This window comes from Pleurodeles waltl, chromosome 1_1, assembly GCF_031143425.1.
Source record: "Pleurodeles waltl isolate 20211129_DDA chromosome 1_1, aPleWal1.hap1.20221129, whole genome shotgun sequence".
Classification (NCBI taxonomy): Eukaryota; Metazoa; Chordata; class Amphibia; order Caudata; family Salamandridae; genus Pleurodeles; species Pleurodeles waltl.
The window spans coordinates 522,063,196-522,082,987 of record NC_090436.1 but is presented as its reverse complement, the minus strand read 5'-3'; the positions used below and the strand labels follow the sequence as shown (position 1 = coordinate 522,082,987).

The 19,792-nt window shown below is 45.9% G+C and overlaps 1 protein-coding gene across 3 annotated transcripts in view; it reads left to right on the top strand.

The window, feature by feature from the left end:
• Positions 1 to 19,792, top strand: part of ARB2A (ARB2 cotranscriptional regulator A) — a 1,508,097-nt gene that overhangs the window by 81,999 nt on the left and 1,406,306 nt on the right. For all 3 annotated transcript variants that reach the window (XM_069225397.1, XM_069225389.1, XM_069225407.1), the window contains exons 3-4: positions 3,611 to 3,734; positions 10,621 to 10,722. In XM_069225397.1, the coding sequence (XP_069081498.1) occupies positions 3,629 to 3,734; positions 10,621 to 10,722 (208 nt within the window). In that variant the 5' untranslated portion in view covers positions 3,611 to 3,628. The remainder of the gene's footprint in view (positions 1 to 3,610; positions 3,735 to 10,620; positions 10,723 to 19,792) is intronic.

The following is a 19,792-nucleotide window of genomic DNA, read 5'->3' as shown; positions in this document are numbered from 1 at the left end:
GGTCGTCCAACTCTCTAGGCCTTCCCCATCTCACAAGGGATGTTCAGTTGTCTTGGTGTCGCTGAAAATGTCCCCTCCAGGTTTCCACATGTCTCCTTCTCAGGGCCTGATTGATGGACTCCTTGTCTCTGTGGAGCTGCTAGCATCTTCATTGATGACCAACTCGTCCCCTCCACTGCTCTACCTCCAGCTGCAGGTATTCTCCCAGTACCGTGGTTTCCTAACACCCCTGAAAAATATTTTCAGCAGTAGGTTTCTGAAAATACTTCTCAGTCAGTGTGCAGTGCTTAGATTTCTATACTACATATGTCAATTTGAGACCACTTTAATGCTGTAGAACCAAAAAGTATATTTTGCTAAATTAGTTCTTTAGCATCCTCAGCAGTGCTTATTTTGAGCCCGTAGTTGCACATGGGACCCACCAGCACTACTTTATTTGGCAATGGTACATTGTTTCCCTCATCAGAATTTGACCCAGAACAAGAAAAAGAGTAACACGAAAAGGGGCTTAAAGGAGGAAGAGAAAGAAAAATAGTGGCAGAGGGAAAAAGCAGGGATGAAAAAAAATGTGCATGGCATGACTAGTGATGGATGAAAGATGCTTGAGGGGGGGAACAAGACTACGCAGCCTTGGTGTTTGGCACCACAACCTTCTACAGTGGCAGCTTCTGAGCAAAGGTCCGGGCCCCAGAATGTATTTCACAAATTAAGCACTAGTCCTCAGGTCCCCCAGTATCTTCATTATCCCCAGGTTCATATGTCAACAGTTCCTGCTCAAACCCCTTCCAAACACCTCTTCCTCCTATTGTTTAGAGTTCAGTTGATGCATGCATAGGTTTAAAAATACAAACTAAAATTACAAATTGGGTGATCATGACATTGTGTAACTCTCCCATCGAACTACTACTTAGAATACAGTTTAGCAGAGCACAAATGGACTCCGCGTACTCCCATTGTTTTCTTTAAGTGTTTTGAAGTGATTGTAGTTCATCCCTGACAGTGGGGAACAATACTAAGCTTGCAAAGGAGCAAGATAATCATTGTGCAGACTTTTCTTAGTGTTGGGGGCTAACCTTTAATTTTGCCTTCATTTAGCTTGTTGCTAGGCAGCAGGACATGTTACTGATTGGTGTGAAAATAATCACGTTAAAGAAATAAATGTTGTAGACCAAAGTTTCTCATTCCTTCTCTGTAAATCCCTATGGGAAAGTTCGTTTTATTTTGAAATATAATACAACAGTAAAAGAATCTGGCGTCTGGGTGACCGTAGTCCTTTCTGTGTTAGTAGAAACACAGCAGACGGTAGCTTTAATTTTCTGCCTCTACATCTTCAAAACATTTAATGTTTTTTTTTTTGTTTAGGTATTCCTGCCTCTTATGCCATCCTTTGCCAAGTAGACCCTCAGTTTCGATTGAAATTAACAAACAGCTGATACAAAAACATCTACTTATCCATGGGATGGGATGCTTAATAAATCTACCTCACATATAAAGAAAAATGCCCTTGTCCCTTGTTAAGATGCAGTGAGATGAAAAAGTATGCCATTGTTCTCATTATATCAGAGCTCTGATAATTCCCTCTCTGATTATGCAAGGACTCCTATCATAGTATGGTTTGTATTGCAGCAATGCTCTGACTTTGCCACATTTTGTCAAATCTGCATACTGGGGTTGGAAACAGCGAGAAGGGGTAGTTCCTTGGTTGGAATACCCATGAATTTGTGCTCATCTACGAACTTGCATGTATAACAGATTTTACAATCTTGTCTCTAATCTCTTTCTACACTGGAAAAGGGTGGACATTTACTCCTGACAAGGGCTGAAGTAAAACTTTATCTAGGTTGGGAAAACGACATTGTTGGAAAGTGAACTTGCAGACTCTAATCAGAGTTTTGCATGAGCAAACCTAGACATTCATATTTGCTCACACTAAAATAAAGTTCTCAAACTTTTTCTAGCAGTATTATTTCCAGGCCTACTTCTGTAAATTCTTGTGACTTCTTGAGAGATGCAAATCTACACTAAGTAGGGACATATACAATAGGTGCACTTTTGTGACTTTCTTTCTTGAAAAATTTGTCAGAATAAATCACACCTTGACAAACCCAAAAGGATGGTATTGCGCTCTGGACCTGTTGCCTTTGCCAATGCGTGTTTATTTTCATCTTTCCTATAATCTTGCTAAAACTCATTTTACACTAATTTTCCATTATTAATATTGTTTGGAAATGCTAGCATGTATCATACATAATTTACTAAACGATGTCTCAAAAATGGTACCTAAAATTGCAAAGTTTAGCAAAATGCTTTTCTTCTGCTTGCTATTTTTTTATTTACATTTTATTTTGAAATCAAAGAATCACCATTCTTGCTTTCAGGCCTCTGCAGCTAGTTACATCTAATCAGAGAGCATTGCGGGAGCATCATACGTAGCCTCAAATTCTGAAACATTTGTGGGCACATTTTTATTCTGAACCACGCTCTGTAGTGCAAGCCGAGCAGCTCACAGCATATCCTTGGAGCAAACCTTATTAATAAACACTTTGTTTTAATAAACGATAAATACAAGTTTGAACAGTATGGACATGTGGATACAAATCTTACCTTAACTGCAGACAACACACTTTCACAGATCCATAATGTGGTACTGTAAAATGGCAGCCAAGGTGCTGCAAGGATTGGGCCTACTTGTCCAGTGGACAAAATTAAAATTAAAACCTTTTGTCCTTGACCCCAAACAATATGTCCTGGGCGTTGGGCGGTAGGGATTCCACACCTCTGTCCAAATAATACCAGTTTATTGCCATATATTCCAGAGGACTGCTTCCATTTCTGGGATCTAGGCCACTAAACTTCAATGTATACAGCAAAAAGATTGCTAACCTCCTCCGCTCCCCTTAATACTGGTATTGCCAAGCACCACATGGGACCTTCCATTTAAACCAACCAGTTTGGATTGATTGTAGCACATGCCCGACATTCCAAATTGAGCAATGTGATTAGTGCAGATCAGTCTGAATGATGCATGCTTTGTTTTCTTTAACCATGTGTTAAGTCTCAATAACAATTTAGCAGAAAGATGTACGTTGACTACAGGTATAGGTTTAGGGAACAGAATTTGTTACATCTGTCCAGTACTACAACTGTGTGTTTGCCCTTCTTCCAGGACTCGAGAAGCAGTAAGCTTATGTTGGTAAAAACATGGTGAAGCAGGGCTCAACATCAGCAGATCATCATTTGCAAAAACGTTAATTCTATAACTTGGAATTGTAAGGATTCCTGCTAACCTGGTTGTGCCTATCCTTAGAAAAGAAGTCACTGACACACTTAAACAACACATTTGGCATAATCTGCAGTGGTGAGAAAATCTTGTGTTCCTTGCCTCTAGTCATGAATGCACATAGGATATGTGGATACATAATTGGAACAAAAACTGTGCTAAAGTTTGTCTGGCATCAAAAATATGTTCAGGTGTTGTGTGATGGAAATTATACATATACTAACTTTTATTTCTTCACTAACATTAACTGTACTGAAATACTGTAAAGCAAAAAAGAACATAGAAAATATTGTTTCATGATAAATCTTTTTTTTTTTTTTTGGGCTGTAGGCAATCCTGGAAAAATTGATGTCCATCTCCTTCTTCACTGCTATTGTTTTTACACCTTGGGTAAATATGGCACAACCAGAGCCAGTCGGTCCGGAAGAAAAAGAGAAGACCACTGCTCTCAAAGGTGGTAGTATGATATTTTATTTGGTTATCTTACTGTCTAATGATGTTGAAATGTAAAAAGTAAATCTCTTTTTATTTTTTTAAACAAAAGCGGATAGGTAAAGGTTCTACACCAGCACAATTATCTCAGATGCATCATCATTCTCCTCACACATTCTTCCTCCAGAATGAGAGGACACTGTTGACAAATTGTAACTAATCCACGCATGCCCATCCTTCAGTCTCAGCTCCTCACATGACTTATGATACGCTCAGGGCGGAAGATGGCGGACGTGAGCTAGAGGAGCTCCGTGCACCGCCCGGCTTATCTGGCCATTAAAGGGGCCCGAGGACCGGCGGTGCTTGGCTGGTGGGGGCGTGACGCTGCAGAAGCGCCCCGGGAAGCGGAAGCGGACAGGAGCTGAGCCCACGTGGGTCCGCAGCCGACCGGGTGCTGGAGTCCGGCGGCTGCGGCCTGGCGGTGACACGCGCACTGGGTGCCGCGGGGTCGGGCCATTGAGGTCTGTGTGCGGGGGGCGCCCGGGAGCCCGGCACCCCCCACAGAGCCAAAAGAAGGAACCTGTGTGTCTGGGGGGCGAGTGTTGCCGTGCCTTATCCCCCCGGGCGAAGAATCCCAACATTGGAGGGAGCTCCGGGCCTCCTGGCCACGTGGCTCGCACTGAGCAGTCTGCTCCCAGCGAAGCCCCTTCTTTGGACCAACTGTGGGATAGAGCTGGCAGCTGGAGTCTCGTGAGCAGTGGACAGAAGCTGGCTGCAGGTACCTTACAGGCCGGGCTGCACATGCTGCTGCGCGGCACCATACTGGGGGCGCAGGCAAGCTGGCCCAGCCTTTTGATTGTGTGGTGAGGTGCCTGCCCTGTGAGAGCTAGAGGCGAGGAGGAGACAGACTTTGACGCTGGGTGCGGAGTTGGCTGCGGCGAGGAGATCCTTCCAGCCTCGTGGTGCTGGGTAAACGGCGCCATCGTGGTGGCCTACCAGGAGAGTGTAGGAGCTGGCTCGGAAGTCCTAAACTGATGTGCGGCGGTCACCCTGGCCCAGTCTAGTGGATTTGGTTGTCTGCGCTGGGAAGTGCCGCCTGTGCCGTTTGTGGTGAGTTGCCCGGAGTGTGCGGTGGCGCTGACTCGGAACGCGAATGGACTTTAGCCATGGCGGGAGCGGGACGCCTTCGCTCTGGCACTGGCGCCGGGAGAGGGCAGGATGCTGTGAGGCAAGACGGTCAGAAACTGGACGCTGTGTTGGCAGAGGTAGAACGCATTGGCGATTCGCTGGAACGTGCCCGCACTTCATTGGAAGCCAAGATCGACAAGGTAGCCAGTGACCTTGTTCTGCTGCACGTTGACCATCACAACCTGGTGGACAAGACAGGTATGTTGGAGGTGAGAGTGGATGAACTAGCGCCAATGACGTCTCGCTTGGAGGCCAATGTGGGGGATACCTTGGCGCGTGTGGCGGAGCTGGAGCGCCGTGTGGGGGACGCTGAAGGCCGCTGAAGGCCGCACCCGGCGGAATAATATACGTGTGGTGGGCTTGCCAGAGGGTGCAGAGGGCCGAAACGCAGTGACTTACTCAGAGAACTGGCTGAGGGGGCTTGTGCTGGAGGGTGCCTTGACCCCCTTTTTCTCAGTGGAACGGGCTCATCGAATCCCCACGCGGCCCGACCTCCGAGAAGCGGCCCTCACCCCTTCATAATACGTTTGTTTCATTATGTGGACCTCAACATCATCCTCCGATCGGTGAAGTCCGCTCCGCCGCCCCGAGTGGATGACACACAAGTAATGTTGTTCCCGGACTATACTCTGGCAGTGCAGTGAGACAGGGCCTCCTATATGCCTTTGAAGCGCAGGCTCAGAGAGTTGCGCCTGGAGTACTCTATTGTTTCCAGCCAAACTCCGTATCATAGCTGACAATAAAACTCACTTCTTCACCTCGCCAGAAGCTGCATGGGACTGGCTGGAGTCAACGGGCCGCGTCTCGAGCCGTGAGGTGGAGAGGCGCCCGTCTGCGTCGCAGAACAAGCTCGGCCTGGGGTGGCGCGGCCGAAGGAGGGGTGCCAGTATTGCTGAGGCCGTGGCGCATGCCCCTGATCTGGAGCAGTTAATACAGGAGAGGCGCGAGGTGCTGCAGTCGGCAGCGGCGATCGGCACTTCCCCGAGGGTGTCTGAGTCTGATACTGAAATCTCAAAGCTCCCAGTGACCGCCCTGCCACGCCTGACTGGCTCTCCGAGTTGGGGTTCCCGGATGGCCCGGTGGTGACTTCTGCCACTGCAGACGACCTCTTCTAGGCCCTGCCTTGACGCATATGGGCGGCCGGGGGGTACGGTGGCCCTCTGCTTGATGTGCATGGTGGGCCTGGTTCATGGAGCTGACATATGACTCTGTACGGGCAGCCTGCTGGTCTGAACGCCAGGAAACCTGTTGTACTGATAAACTGTATGGCCTCTGCTGGTGATGTGGTTGTCTCGGATTCCGGCCCGAGGCCCGGCCCGCCGCTGGTCCTCCTTTTTCCCCCTACTGTTATCCAATATAGACGGGCGGGCAGGGTTAGCGCTTGTCTGACTCCCGGTGTGATCTGGCTTACCCCACTCTCTTACTGCTGGAGGATTAATATGAGCGATTGTGTTGTCGAAAGTTCAGGTACTTGGGTTTGGGCGGGAACCGGTTGTTCATCTGCTCTGATTGTATTGGGTTTGCTTATTTTATGTTGGAGGCACTGCATGAGCTATTGGTCTGGGCGTGAGGTCATTGGCATGATGTGTGCTATGCTGTGCTTGGGGGCGGGATGTGTGGAACGCGCGCATGCTGAGCTAAAACTGCCATGACTTCGTGCACTGTACTCACCTGGAATGTGCGCGGTATACATACGCCTAGGCGCAGGTATTCCATATATTCGTATCTAAAACGGCACTCGATCCACCTCGCCTTCTTGCAGGAGACCCATTTAGTGTTGGCAGAGCTCCCTCATTTGCAGCGGCGCTGGAGAGGGCAATTGTATGCAACGGGCCACTCCTCCTATGCCAGGGGGACCCTGATCTGGATTAAACCGGGTGTCCCCTTTATTGCGGAAGAACACACCTGGGAAAATACATTTGGCGTTTACGCAACACTATGAGACAATGTATACCTCCATTGTGGTGGCCCCCGAGCAGTCTTGTGATGACTTCCTCTCTGGGGTGGAGCTCCCATGTCTGACGGCGGACCAGAGGAACACGCTGGAGGAACCTCTTGATCTTATTGAGGTGCAGACTGGTATTCGGGAGCTGGCGTTGGGTAGGACGCCGGGCCCGGATAGCCTGCCGACGGACTTTTATAAGGCTTTTACTCCGTTTCTTGCACCTAAGCTTCTCCGTGTTTTTGAGGAGGCGGTGCAGAGGGGACACTTGTCGGCATCTCAAAGGGAGGCGATGCTAGTGTCTCTTTCCAAGCCTGACCGGGATCCGGTTGAGTTGGACTCATACCGCCCTTTGGCCATGCTCAATACGGACTACAAAATATTAGCCAAAATTTTAGCCATGTGTTTGGCACCCATCACGCCGGACCTGGTGCACCCAGACCAAAATGGGTTTGTTCCGGCGAGGGACACGTCTTATAACATCAGGTGGCTGTTTCGAGTTATGTGCTACGCAAGGCGAGTCTGGCCGCAGGCAGGCTGCCTTGTCCTTGATCTGGAGAAGGCTTTCGACTCCTTGGAATGGCCTTATCTTTTCAGGGTTTTGCAGCGGTTCGGCATGGGGCCCCTTTTTGTTCGTATGGTTAAACTGTTATACACTAAGCCGCAAGTTTGGGTTAAGATGGGGCGTATTATATCAAAACCAGTCAATGTGTGCAGAGGTACGAGGCAGGGTTGCCCCCTTTCCCCGCTACTCTTCTCCCTTGATATGGAGCCGCTGGCGGCGGCCTTGCACGACAGTGGTGCGAGTTGGGGCATCTCTTTTGGGGATGGCGTGCACGCGGTATTTTTATATGCCGATGACCTCTTGTTATACTTCCGGGATATCTTGTGAATTCCTCTGGGGGTTGGGACCGTACTGCAGCAGTTTGCCTTGTTGTCTGGCCTCAGGGTTAATTGGGCTAAGTCCTGCCTTTTCCCCTTTGACCCTGGGCTCCCTGATCCAGAGTTTTGCTTCTTTGAGAGTGCGGTTCCCTGGCAGCCCCGTGCATTCCGTTATCTGGGCATTCGCGTCTATCACCATGAAGACGACCTAATAGACGCTAACCTCAAGAGAGCAGTGTCCTCAATCAAGTCCCAGATTACTTTTTGGCAGACGCTGCCGCTGTTGGTGGCAGGTAGGATAGCGCTCCGAAAGATGATAGTTCTGCCACGCCTTTTATACTACTTCACTAACATCCCGCTTTATATCCCTCCTAGGTTTTTCAGGTGCCTGGAATCTACACTGAGAGATTTTATTTTGAATGGGGGAAGGTGTAGAGTTGCGCTCCGGAAATTGCCGCTGGAGAGGGCTGGCCTGTCGGTCCCTAACGTGGAGCACTACTATTCGGCGTCCCAGCTCCAATTGGTGTCTACGTGGTTTGTCGGGCCTGAATCTCGCCGATATGGAAACCCTGGAAGACCCGTGGTCCCTCATGCAGGTCTCGCATTTGTTTCACCCAATAACGCAAGTGGCATTACCAGATCAGTTGTTCCTCAGGGTTGCAGTCAGCTGTTATCGTAGTTCCCGGGGAGACTTGGTGGTGGGGCGATCCCGTTTGCACCGGCCCTGGCGTTGTTGGGCACTCCTCCTGGCTCTATAGTTACGTCCGGGTCCGAGCTGCGGGCGTGACACGCAGTGGAGCTGTATACGCTGGGTGATCTGTATTACGACGGTAAGCTGATACCGTTTCCTGCGTTGGTACAGGAGTCAGGTCTTCCTGCGGGGCAGTTTCTGCTGTATAACTCACTGCTGAGGTCGCTTGCATCTAAATAGGGTGACTTGCCTACTGCTCCTCCTGCACATTTATTGCTACAGTATATACAGGTGATGGGACTGGGACGGCACCTAATTCATTGGTTCATTGAGGCGTTGCGTCTACACACAGCCCTTGAATGTGATTCACTGTGCGCGGCCTGGGATGTGGATGTGATTACTCCGTTCACGGATGAACGGTCGAGATCAGCTCTTTCCGGCCATGTTAACATACCGCGTAACTCCAGATTCCGCTAGATTCAGTTCTACATCATACACAGGGCATACCTCATTCCAGGCCACATAAACAGATACTTTGCTCGCCGTGACGCAGCGGGCCCCCGTTGCTCTTGCAGTGACGCGGACATGCTCTGGTCCTAGCCATCGTTGAGTGGCTTCTGGGGGCCGGTGGTGGGTTGCTTATCGGAGTGCGTGTTGCGACTGGTACAGTTTATTTGGGAGTCCTGTATACTGGGCCTTTTTCCTAGGGACACGCGGAACAGTGCTGCAGCACGATTTCAGAACCTAGGCCTGATAACGGCCAAGAGATTGATAACCCGCCGGTGGAAGTCATCCGACCCACCGGTTGAGAGGGCCTGGAAGTCCTCGTTCGAGGTGTGGCCTGTGGCGGAGGGAGTGGCGTTGGCGAGGGAAGATGAGCTGGGCTGCATAAGTACCCACTATCGGTCAGTTGGGAGGCGATGCTGGCATGCTTGCGGGGTTTGGGGCAGACCTCGGATGAGGAGGTGGCTGTCTGATGGCCATTGAGTGTATGTATCTCATCCTGGTGTGGGAACGCAATGGGTTGGGTGCTGAACTTCGAGCAGCGGACCTGACCTAGGCCTTTTGAGTTGAGAATGTGACCTATGTGGGAGGCGGGGGAGTGTGGTTGTGCACGTCTGCCCTTTGCTGATGCGCACGGGCAAAACATGGGATCTCTGTGCCCCAGAGACTATGCTCCGGCCTGGACCTGCTGCTTGTAGAGGCAGTCCTCCAAAGTTCGTTCATGTTCACGTTCTTATTGTTAAGTTGTCCCTTATCTGAAGCTCTGCGCCTGAATGCACACTGCTGTACGTGCACAATGACCTGCCGGAAAGGGTTAAGGTACCACTGTGGTGCCTGTAACATGCTCAATTGTTTGTGTGACTCATGATTCCAGTGTTCGGTTTGGTCTGATAGCGCTCATGCATTAATTAATCCTGTTATATATGGGCTTTATGGTGCGGGGTGGAACCATATGCAATATGTCTTCGCAGCCAATTATTCCGCTGTCTGGGTTGGACAGTTGTGCTCATCTAGTCTACTAATAATTGCACATACTAAATGTCCTGCTCTTGTTCTACAAATGAATGTTATAATATGATGAAAACGTTAATAAACAGATTTTCCACAAACAAAATAATAAAAAAATGATACGCTCAGGGCAACCAAAAACCTGGCTATCCTTTTAATTTTGTCTAACAGCCTCACTGTATCCATGTCTCCACCAACATCGAAATTATTTCTTTTTTCCACACTTTTCCCCCCTAACATGCTGGCTTGCCCTTTTGAAATATTTCAGGAAACTAATTACTCCAAATCTTGAAATTCCAGTCCCTGGGCAAGTTCCCATTTACACTGGGCCCAGAATTCTCCTAACGCTGCATCAGACCCTAAATGGTAAAATAGTCATACATATTGTAAACAAGTATACGTTACTTAATAAGACCTACCTCAAGAAAAAAGGAACTTTTCAACATGTCATTCATCAAGCAGGTTTTTGTGTTTTCACTACTCTCCTCCATGTTGTAATATTTGCTCCTTTACCGAGGGTTATCAAACTTTATTTTTTTTAAATAAACATTTAAAAATGCTTATGTTTTAGAAATGTTACAGTTAGATGTTTTATCAATGTTGTGTGGTTTTGAACCTGGAAAGTTACTTTTCCTTCTTATGGATTGTTTTACTAAATAGCTTACTACTAATTGTATTTTTTTTTTCTGGTAGATTTGTTATCTCGGATAGACCTGGATGAACTGATGAAAAAAGATGAACCCCCGCTAGATTTTCCTGATACACTTGAAGGATTTGAATATGCTTTTAATGAAAGTAAGTGTTACTTTAATGACAGTATCTAAAGAACATAATCAAATAATCACATTATGTATTTCTTCTTATATTTTTATGATATGAGCAGTTTTGCCAAAATGCAAATGCTATCAGGATTGAAACGGTCAGAGAATTCTGATTTTAAGGCTGCCTGTTCTTGATTGTCTCTTCACTCTTTGCAACATTCACAATGACTTTTCAGTTAAAATGCAACATCGTTCTGTATATCAGACTTCATTCTTCATGAAAGGGAGTACATGAGAAATTGCTAAGAAAAACGTTTGAGAGAATCATCTCACTGAAAAGCGAATGGATATATTACTTTCTACGTATGTGTTGACTGTTAATTATTTGAAACTCTCAACTGATTAAGGGTTATCCTGGTAGGGAAGGCTAGTGAAGCACCATCGCACAGCAGAAAGTGAAGGCCTTTTGGAAGGCTGGAAGTTTTGTGGCTGGTTCGCCTTTCATCGGAGGCGAGAACTGAAGTTGCAGATCCAGAGGAGTTCTTGTGGGAATATTACGTTCATATGATTATGATCTACTGGACCCAGATCCCCACAGGAATTGCAAAATAGGAAGGTGTAGTTCAGTGGAAATGAGACTTAATTGGGGTAGCTCTGGCGAAGGACACTGTGAATTTGGGCTTTAGCAAGACTCCAATTGGAAACCATATACTTTGAAATTTAAATTACATTAATCCGATGAATGCATCTTTCCAGAAAGATCAAACAAAAATGTTTCACTTAAAAGCTCGAGGAATTGAAAGCCAGGATACAAATTACCAAAAATGCCACTGACTTTGGTTGCAACCACTAATTCAGGCCCTTTTCTCGGCACAGGAATGGATGTTGAAAAAGTATTCTGTCTCCGCTAAAACCCAGTGTACCTCAGCACTGATTTCAACTCTGGTTCAGTGAAAAGAATTTTTTGCATCTTGCATCTTTTCTAGATTCACACACTGTGCATTATTCCACCATCTAGTGGTTGGGTTCAGAATACTTTTCTTAGTCCTTAGTCTTCCTTTTCACTCTCTCTTCTTTTGTCGTCCGTCATCTTTCTGTGACGTCAGGCATGCACCCCAGAAGAGCCTGTGCATGGTTGTCATCTTCACATTCTTTTTCCAGCATTGGGTCTGTAAGTAGAAGCTGAAGCTCCACGGTCACTGAAAAAGAAGTAAGAATATTTGACATATCGTGAAGCAGAACTGCTAGAAAAGCAGTGAAGAGAGCAGAGACTCTAGAGGAGGAGTAGCTGCTGAGCTTGTACCACCATCCACACCTGAGCCACTAAAATAGAGACAGATGTTCTTCGAGGAATAGGATATGTTTGGCAAGAGATTATTACAGCCAGACAGTGACCTGGATGCCTACCGTGGCTTATGTACCACCATTGTAGGTTTGTGAAAATACAAGGTGGCAACATTGATTTTTTTATTTTTTATTTTATAAAAATACATACATCACAGATTTTTCTCTTAAATGTATTTTGTTTCATTCGTAGTAACTAGCGAACATAGGATTTTTGAACACATACCTTAAGAATAGAATTGTTCTTGAAAATATTTTATTTACTTTTTCCTTCTCTCTATTATTCCTTTTCTTTTTTTCTTTCAACCCTGACCCAGTACCCAAGTACTTTCCCATTGTTCTTCTTTCTCTTTTGTTTGAGGGTGAAAATAAACAAAAGAGATCACAAAATCGTATCAAACGCACGTGTTAAATACTCAAGTGTTTTATACACGCAGGACGTAGTTACAATGAGTTGGAGATGTTTAAAAAAAAAAAAAAAAACAGCTGGTTTCCTTTCTAGGTACCAACTGCTACTTTTGACAGAGACAATAGCTAGATGTTTTTCAAATTGGTGTTACTAAATTGTTTTGCATGAAGTCCAACATGCCAATGCTAATTCAAGGTTAGGACAGGGATTCACTAAACTGACGCAAATAGACAAATGACTGAATCTATGCTTTGTTGACTAATGCGCTAATGTTACTCTGCTATGGATAACCTATGTTGATGCTGTGTTATGTTCTAATACTCGTGATTCTTGCTTTGATGAAATCTTACCATAGTTACCATATAGTGAACATGCTAATGTGGTTCTTGGTATTGAGATTAATAAACTTGCTAGTAGAATTGTAATCAATAGGGAATAAATATCACAAAATTCATACTAAACTGGTGTGGTTATTCATGACTGAAAGGTCATGATGGTTTCTGAGTCTTATTAAATGTAATTGACTAAGGTGAATTGCATTGTTATAATAAATATTGATGACAATATTGACAAATTGATTGGCATGTTGATTAGCTATCTCGTCCTAAGGTGTCTTCAATCAGGGTCAAAAGATTCATTGGCCTAAAACGAGTCCCTGAGTGTATAAATTAGTCATAAAGGGACGCGTTGACACCGTCACAAATTTTAATTGCTGTCAGCAGTTATAGAACATTTTAAAACATTCCTGAGATTTCATCTGCAGCTTTTGCAGAGCAGTGAAAGTTTGAAAAGCTTGTATGGGACACTGGGCGGTGTTCCATAGATTTTATTTACCTTTTTCATTAACCTTTTCCTTATACTTGGAACATGAGGATTGGTGTCTGCAGGCAACTCTGGCAGTATGTAGTGCCTGTGGGAGAGTTTGTGGAAGCAGGAGTTAAGCATGTTTTTGTTGTTTTGAGGTTTGATAGAGACAAGGATTTTAAAAGGAACAAAATAGGTTGAGCAGGCAGGAGAACTTGTTTGGGGTGGCTTCCTTTTCAAGTGCCTCTCTACCCTGCTGTGAGGGCCCATCACCCCACACAAAGACAGCCTTTGTGTGGGTTGATGTCTCCCTCGCAGCAGAGTAGACAGACTCCATCCTGGAGACTGTCTACAGCAGTGGCTCAATGAGATGTAAAATGTCAGGCTCTGGTTATGAACAGCCACAAAGACAGTGATCAGGAAAGCGAAGTTGCAGTGCTACAGTAAGGACCTAATTACATTTCTATAGGAACCTTGCATCCATTGTCTTCACTTCACTGTCTAGTGCTCCTCCCTCCTGATACACTTTCACTGTTTGAAAAAAAAAAAAAAAAACTTTACTCCCAGAGTGTGCAGAGAAACATGCCTGTGATGTCCAAAATGGAACCCTTCTTTGTGTATACATATACTGCATATACTACAATCACAACATACATTTGGTCGGTATTAAGTGACAAAATAGGGTATAAATCTGTTTGCACATCGACGAGACACTGTCAGCCAGTGCCAAATAACTAATTTTTAATGAGTGAATACAAAAAAAAATGCTATTTACAGAACAGTGAGGGACGATATTTAGATATGACCTTCTCTTTGTATGCGCCAACTTCCCTTGTACAGTGTGCAGACCCTGTACCAAGGTTGGGATACTATGCTTAAAGAGCTATCGGGCTATCCTAGGCTTGGTACTCAACAGTTTAGGTCTCTTAATGTTTAAATTTTCTATGCACTTGGACCACCATCACATGTTTAAGATGGTTGCCGTGGATATGGAGCATGTATAAGATTGTTTCTCCTATCAGCCTACTTTCTCAGACTGCTTGCTAATTCAGAAAGCCTTCTCTCACTATCTCCTTAACCCTGCATTAAAAATTGATTTTGACTTACTTTCGCTTGACTCCTCTTCTTTCTTTCTTAAGAGTAACCCTCTTCATATCTTCCAACCTGCGCATACTTTCTATTTCTGAGAATAGCCTCCGCTCAATCTCCTGCTTATCTGCCTCATCCCGTCTTATTGTAATTTTGCAAATTGGCTGATGCCTCATTTCATAGATCACAACCTCTCCTCTTTAAAACCTTAGCCCTGTAATCTAACATTACCTAATCTCTGCCAGCCTTTCTAGCTCACAACCCGTCAACTGCAACCATGTGACCCCCGCTAATGATCACAACTACCAGGAATAAATTTAATACAAAGTAAATGGAATAAACACATGCAAGACTTTTGACAGCACATTGCTTTTTTTTAATTTAATTTATTTTTATAGCAGATACAGCCCATTCAAATGACAGCCTTCTATGTGGGTTGTAAATGTATGAACGACATCAAATAACAGTAGTTTAAAGGGAGGACCATTCAGTGATAGAATATACCTTACATATTCCTCATTCTCGATGCAGCACAAAAAAACATGTCACCAATGGCACAAAAATAGACAGCTCAATAGCAGATTGCAGTAGATATCCACACACCCCACATCTGACAATAAAGAGCAGAGAACAGGAAGCAATAGTCAGGTATAAACATTGCAATTCAATCAGATTTTTGAGATTCATGCTGCAACAGGTAGTTCACAAATGTTTTCCATATGTGTCTTGGTCTAGCCCTGTGAGGTAACATTGTGGCATATATCTCCCTATTACTGTTGCAGAAAGTCAGGCTTTTAAGCCAAGCTGGAACAGTTTGGGATTTCCGGCTACCCAATTGCAAGGTGAATTAATGCTTTGCTAACACCATTATTGTAAACCTGTTGACCTCCCATGGCAAATCCTGTACATACCCCCCCCAGGGCGATGACTGTGTCAGGTTCCAGAGCAATCCCTATCAAGCAGAAGAGATGGGTGAGGAGGTCTCTCCAAAAACCACCCATGTGAGTGCAATTTAATGTCAGGTGTGTGAAGTCTGTCTTCTCTACATGGCACTTAGGGCAGTATGGGGATTTGGAAGGGTCAATTTTAGCCAAGGTGTAGTGTATGTACTTTGTGAAAAAAATAATAATAATAATTTGAAATGTATGAGCTTTTGTCACTGGTTTTGGGAATATGGGCTTTGTTTGTTGGCAACAGTAATACTTGATTTTGTCTGTGAGTGGGCGCTGCAACTCGTCCTCCCATGTCTCCCTGAGCTTTCCATCTCGTGTTGGTAGTAGTCCCACACTGATATGATACACTGGAAAACATGAACCTTCCGTCCGGGTCAGTTATCACTGCAGTCAATGATGTGAACTTTACGTGAGCAAGAGGATAAGAGGGGATCTAGGCGCTCAGTGCTCTGTGACTGTGGCGCAGAACAAAGTGGTCCATGGGGGTGTCATTGGCAATCCGGACATCATCAGTGTGTGTTATGACCTGCCCGTCAGGGAAAAGATCACCAAATGCGTGTAATGCTAGACAGGACAGTGTGCGCTTGACTAGCCACTCTTATGCAGGGGATTTTCCACAAGGGGTAATGAAGGGGAATACAGCACATCCCCGCCAACTAGCTGAAAGAGTTTGCGCAAAGACCAAATGGTGGTGAAGAGCGTCTGGATGTCAGCAGGGTCAAGCAGAATATATTAATTGTGCATCCCTGTGGTATCAGTGGTATGCAAATTGACTAGTGTCACCAGATAATTAGAGATGAAAATGCGGCACACCAAAACCCCCTCACTCGTAAGGGAGCACCAGCCTATTCCAGCCGACTTGGGGACTGGGTCCCACCCATATCAGTCACAGAAGAAGTAATATCAGCTTATTAAAAAAAGAATTGGTTAGAGGGATGGCTATATTTTTTTTTAAATCCCCTAAAACGGGGGAGGGCCACCATCTTAATGATGGCGATCCGGCCAGACATGTAAAACGGCAACTGGAACCACCGTTCCATCTGCACCTTTAAGTTATCTATGGCTTTGCCATAGTTTAGCCAGATGACCTGCTCCTTCTTGCAGTGAATGTGGACACCCAGATACTTGACTGAATCAGTGCACCACTTTTGGGGGAATTCACCTGCCTGCAGAGTGGTGGTGTCTGTAAGAGGAAATAGCTCAGATTTATTCCAAATGATGTTAAGGCCTGAGAACTGACAGAACTGTATAATCTTGTGCACTATTATGGACAAGTTTTCCGAGGGATGACGCACAAATAGAACATCATATGTGTAGAGGGACACTAGCAGAGGTCCGGATTTCAATTGCAAGCCACGGTGGAGATGTTTCTCCTGCAAGTGGCGGAGGAGAGGGCCAATGCTTATAATGAGGAGTAATGGGAACAGGGGATACAGGAGGGAGAAGGGTGACGAAGCAAGCTTGCCAGAGTACAGCTTGGACAGTCCCATTCCCCCTAACGCCTGGCACCAGAGTGTTCTCCCAGGTGGGCCACTTCCTGTTCGGCCAGCTCACAGAGCTCATCCAGTAGGGAAGTGCGGCATAGCAACTGCGGTCTGTGGTTGAGTTGGGCATCAGCAAGGTCTGTGTTGCATATTTTGTTTTCGAACTGAGCTAGTGAATTGCGTATATCCCATAAAATCCCTGTGTTTTTAGAGATGCTGTCGTAGGGCTCTTATCATGGGGGGGTAATACTGCATAGTTTAGGATGGTAGCACTACCGAGTGTGGGTGACTGAGTCGTTCTCACACCGTCTGGATCTGGAAGCTGTCGGCCTGACTTCTTAGGCTAGCACCTCACCTAAACCTAGAAAGTAAAGGAGGTTTGTGGCAGTCTAGAACATGACAGTCCTCAGGGAAGTCGTGGTGAGCAGATCGTATCTTTTCTCTGTTACACAAAGTCTCATGCATGCACGTGAAGACAAATGAGGAGATGCAAGATAGGTTTCAATTTGTTTATTAAAGCAATTGCATTAGATTATAAAAAGTGTGGGCTGCAGTAATTAAGCAGAGGAAACATAGTTCAGAGATTAAGGCCAATCCTGGCCTGTGGGAAGAGCCCCAACCCCATACCTGAAAGATGGGCTAGGGTCTGCCTGTTGTCTGCTGGCAATCCTCCTGGTTGGCTGTAGGGTTAGAGCCAAGATCAGCAAAGCTGTCAATGAAATGATGCATGTCCCCGAACGGCCATGAGTGTAATGGCCTCTGTTCTTCTTAGGCCTCCATGGTGTTTATATAACAAACAGAACAGTGTTCTAAGAACAGGCCTGATGTGATGATATGTCTAAAGTTAATTGTTGTTTCCATAACTCCTAGAGCAGCAATGGTTGTTGGAAATTCAAATACCGATTACAACAGCCTTGAGCAGGGCACAGAGTGAAATGCGTGCAAATGTGCTGATGAAGCTTAAATAACTACGCCTTCCCAGAAAAGGCAACTGATTAGAATACAAAAACAGCGAGCTAAAAGGAGTATAATGAATAAAACATGTATGTGTTTTTTTAAAGGCACAGTCTGCAGGCCTAAAATAAGGGTGCCTATCCTAGGTATGAATGTAGGCCTTAAAGGTCTCTCAAAGGGTAGCATCTGTAGAGACTGTTCCTAGCTTAAGTTTTAAGTAGTCCACAATGGATGTGTGGAGTTCCTATCAGAATATCTCTTTGAGCAAGGCGTTGCACAGGAATCGCAAGTGGAGTTCAACACTGCCCCCAAAGGGCATTGTCAAAAATTATCTGAATCAGAGAGTGATCTGACAATGTGCATCAGAAGTGGGGTACATTGCTCAGCCAGGGAGGGTCAGTGTTGAGAGTAGCCAGTAATCTAAATGAGTCCATGTATTAAGTGGTGCATCTTAAAATGTGTAACCCAGGGTGGCAGTGTGTGAACGTAGTGCCAAGCATCCCTAAGTGAGTAAGTGCCACAGATGTCACGAAGGACTTGCAATGAGTGCGGCTTGCAGCTCTGCGCCGACCTGGGGGTGCACAAGAGGGGGTCTACTGTCATATTGAGGTTGCCTCCCAGTATAACAAGTTCAGCATCCTCCCGCCTCAGCAGGTGCTCCTACCCGTGTCAGTGACTCTGCAACACCCAGGATCCCCAGGTTATTTTGATGGGATCTGGCTTCCAAGTCTTTGTTCTTGATGGCTACAGTCTCAAGTAGTCATTCCAGTTGTTACAATTGCTTGGTGGTTGTCACTGTGACATCCTCCAGAGTTGAAATGCGCTTCTGTCCACCTTCTAGTCGATTGTGCTGACGGTCCAGGTGCTCCCCCCATCCCTTCCAGCCTGCCATTGAGTGTGTCTAGACATCTATAGCGCAGAATCCCGCTCAAATTTCCACCATATTGGCATCCGTACCAGTCAGGTGCTTAGGGCAAGATGGTCCGGATGCCCAACCCTCCATGCCAGCCAGGGCCTCCAACTTGTCTGTCACCCTAGTACACTCAATCTGCAATTTTTGTTGTTTGGGGTCCCCTCGCCTCATGCTGTTAAAAGTTCTGTGCGGTACCATGTTGCGTTCTACGGAGTTGGTGATTGTGGCTCCTGAGTCGCCATGCACAGACAGAATTATGTTCAGGCTCACCTTGTGCCCTGCACAGTCGACGTCCTCTGCCCCCAGACCTGTCAGGTGAATAGGGGTCCAGGCTGTGGGATGGGCAAGGCAGCGTCCAAGGGCCCCATGGGAGTAGTGAGGGGGCAAATGGTGGGTACAGAGCCTCCAGAGGCAGGTCTACAGCAGCAAGGTAAGGAAAGTGGAGCTCCATTGGGTGGTGGAGGGGTGGACTCTGAGCAGGGCCAGGGTGGGTGAGAGGGAACCCCACACACACAGGATTTCAGTCTATGGGTGGCCCCCTGTGGGGGATTTGAGTGGGGGGCAGCCGATGCACCACTCAGTTCATGGGGACATGTATATACCCCAAGGAGCGATTCAGGCATGTAGACGGTAAGGGGCGGGGCCCAACAAGTTAACAGCATATTACTAATCACAATAACCACTGGACTGACTTCTAACCTTGGGTTCTGGAGTAGCTTGCTACTCTCCATAAAGCGCTTCATTGCCTCATCAGGGGTGCTAAGTTTTACCACCAGTGAGATCATCTTATTACTTTGCAGGCTCACCAGATATCTATTTGAGCTCATACTCAAGCTGATATTCAGAACATCGCCACTAAAAATAGCATCACTCAATACTGTAATTTCTATGGGAGTGGCAAGTGAACTTAGGAATGAAGAAGGTTTAATGCATTTCCATAAGGGCAAGATAGTGCTGGGCCCAAGCCCTTTCAAGAAAACAAATGCATTGAATTGCCTGGTTTCTTATGGTTCCCACAGAATGCTGCTGGAAGAGGCCTTCAACAGCTAGAGTTGTGGAGAACAGCAGCATATTTTTGGGGGAACACATAGCAAACTAGTACAAACAAGCAACGTTTTAGCACTTACTGTTTTCTAACAAAGGCAAAATGTTAT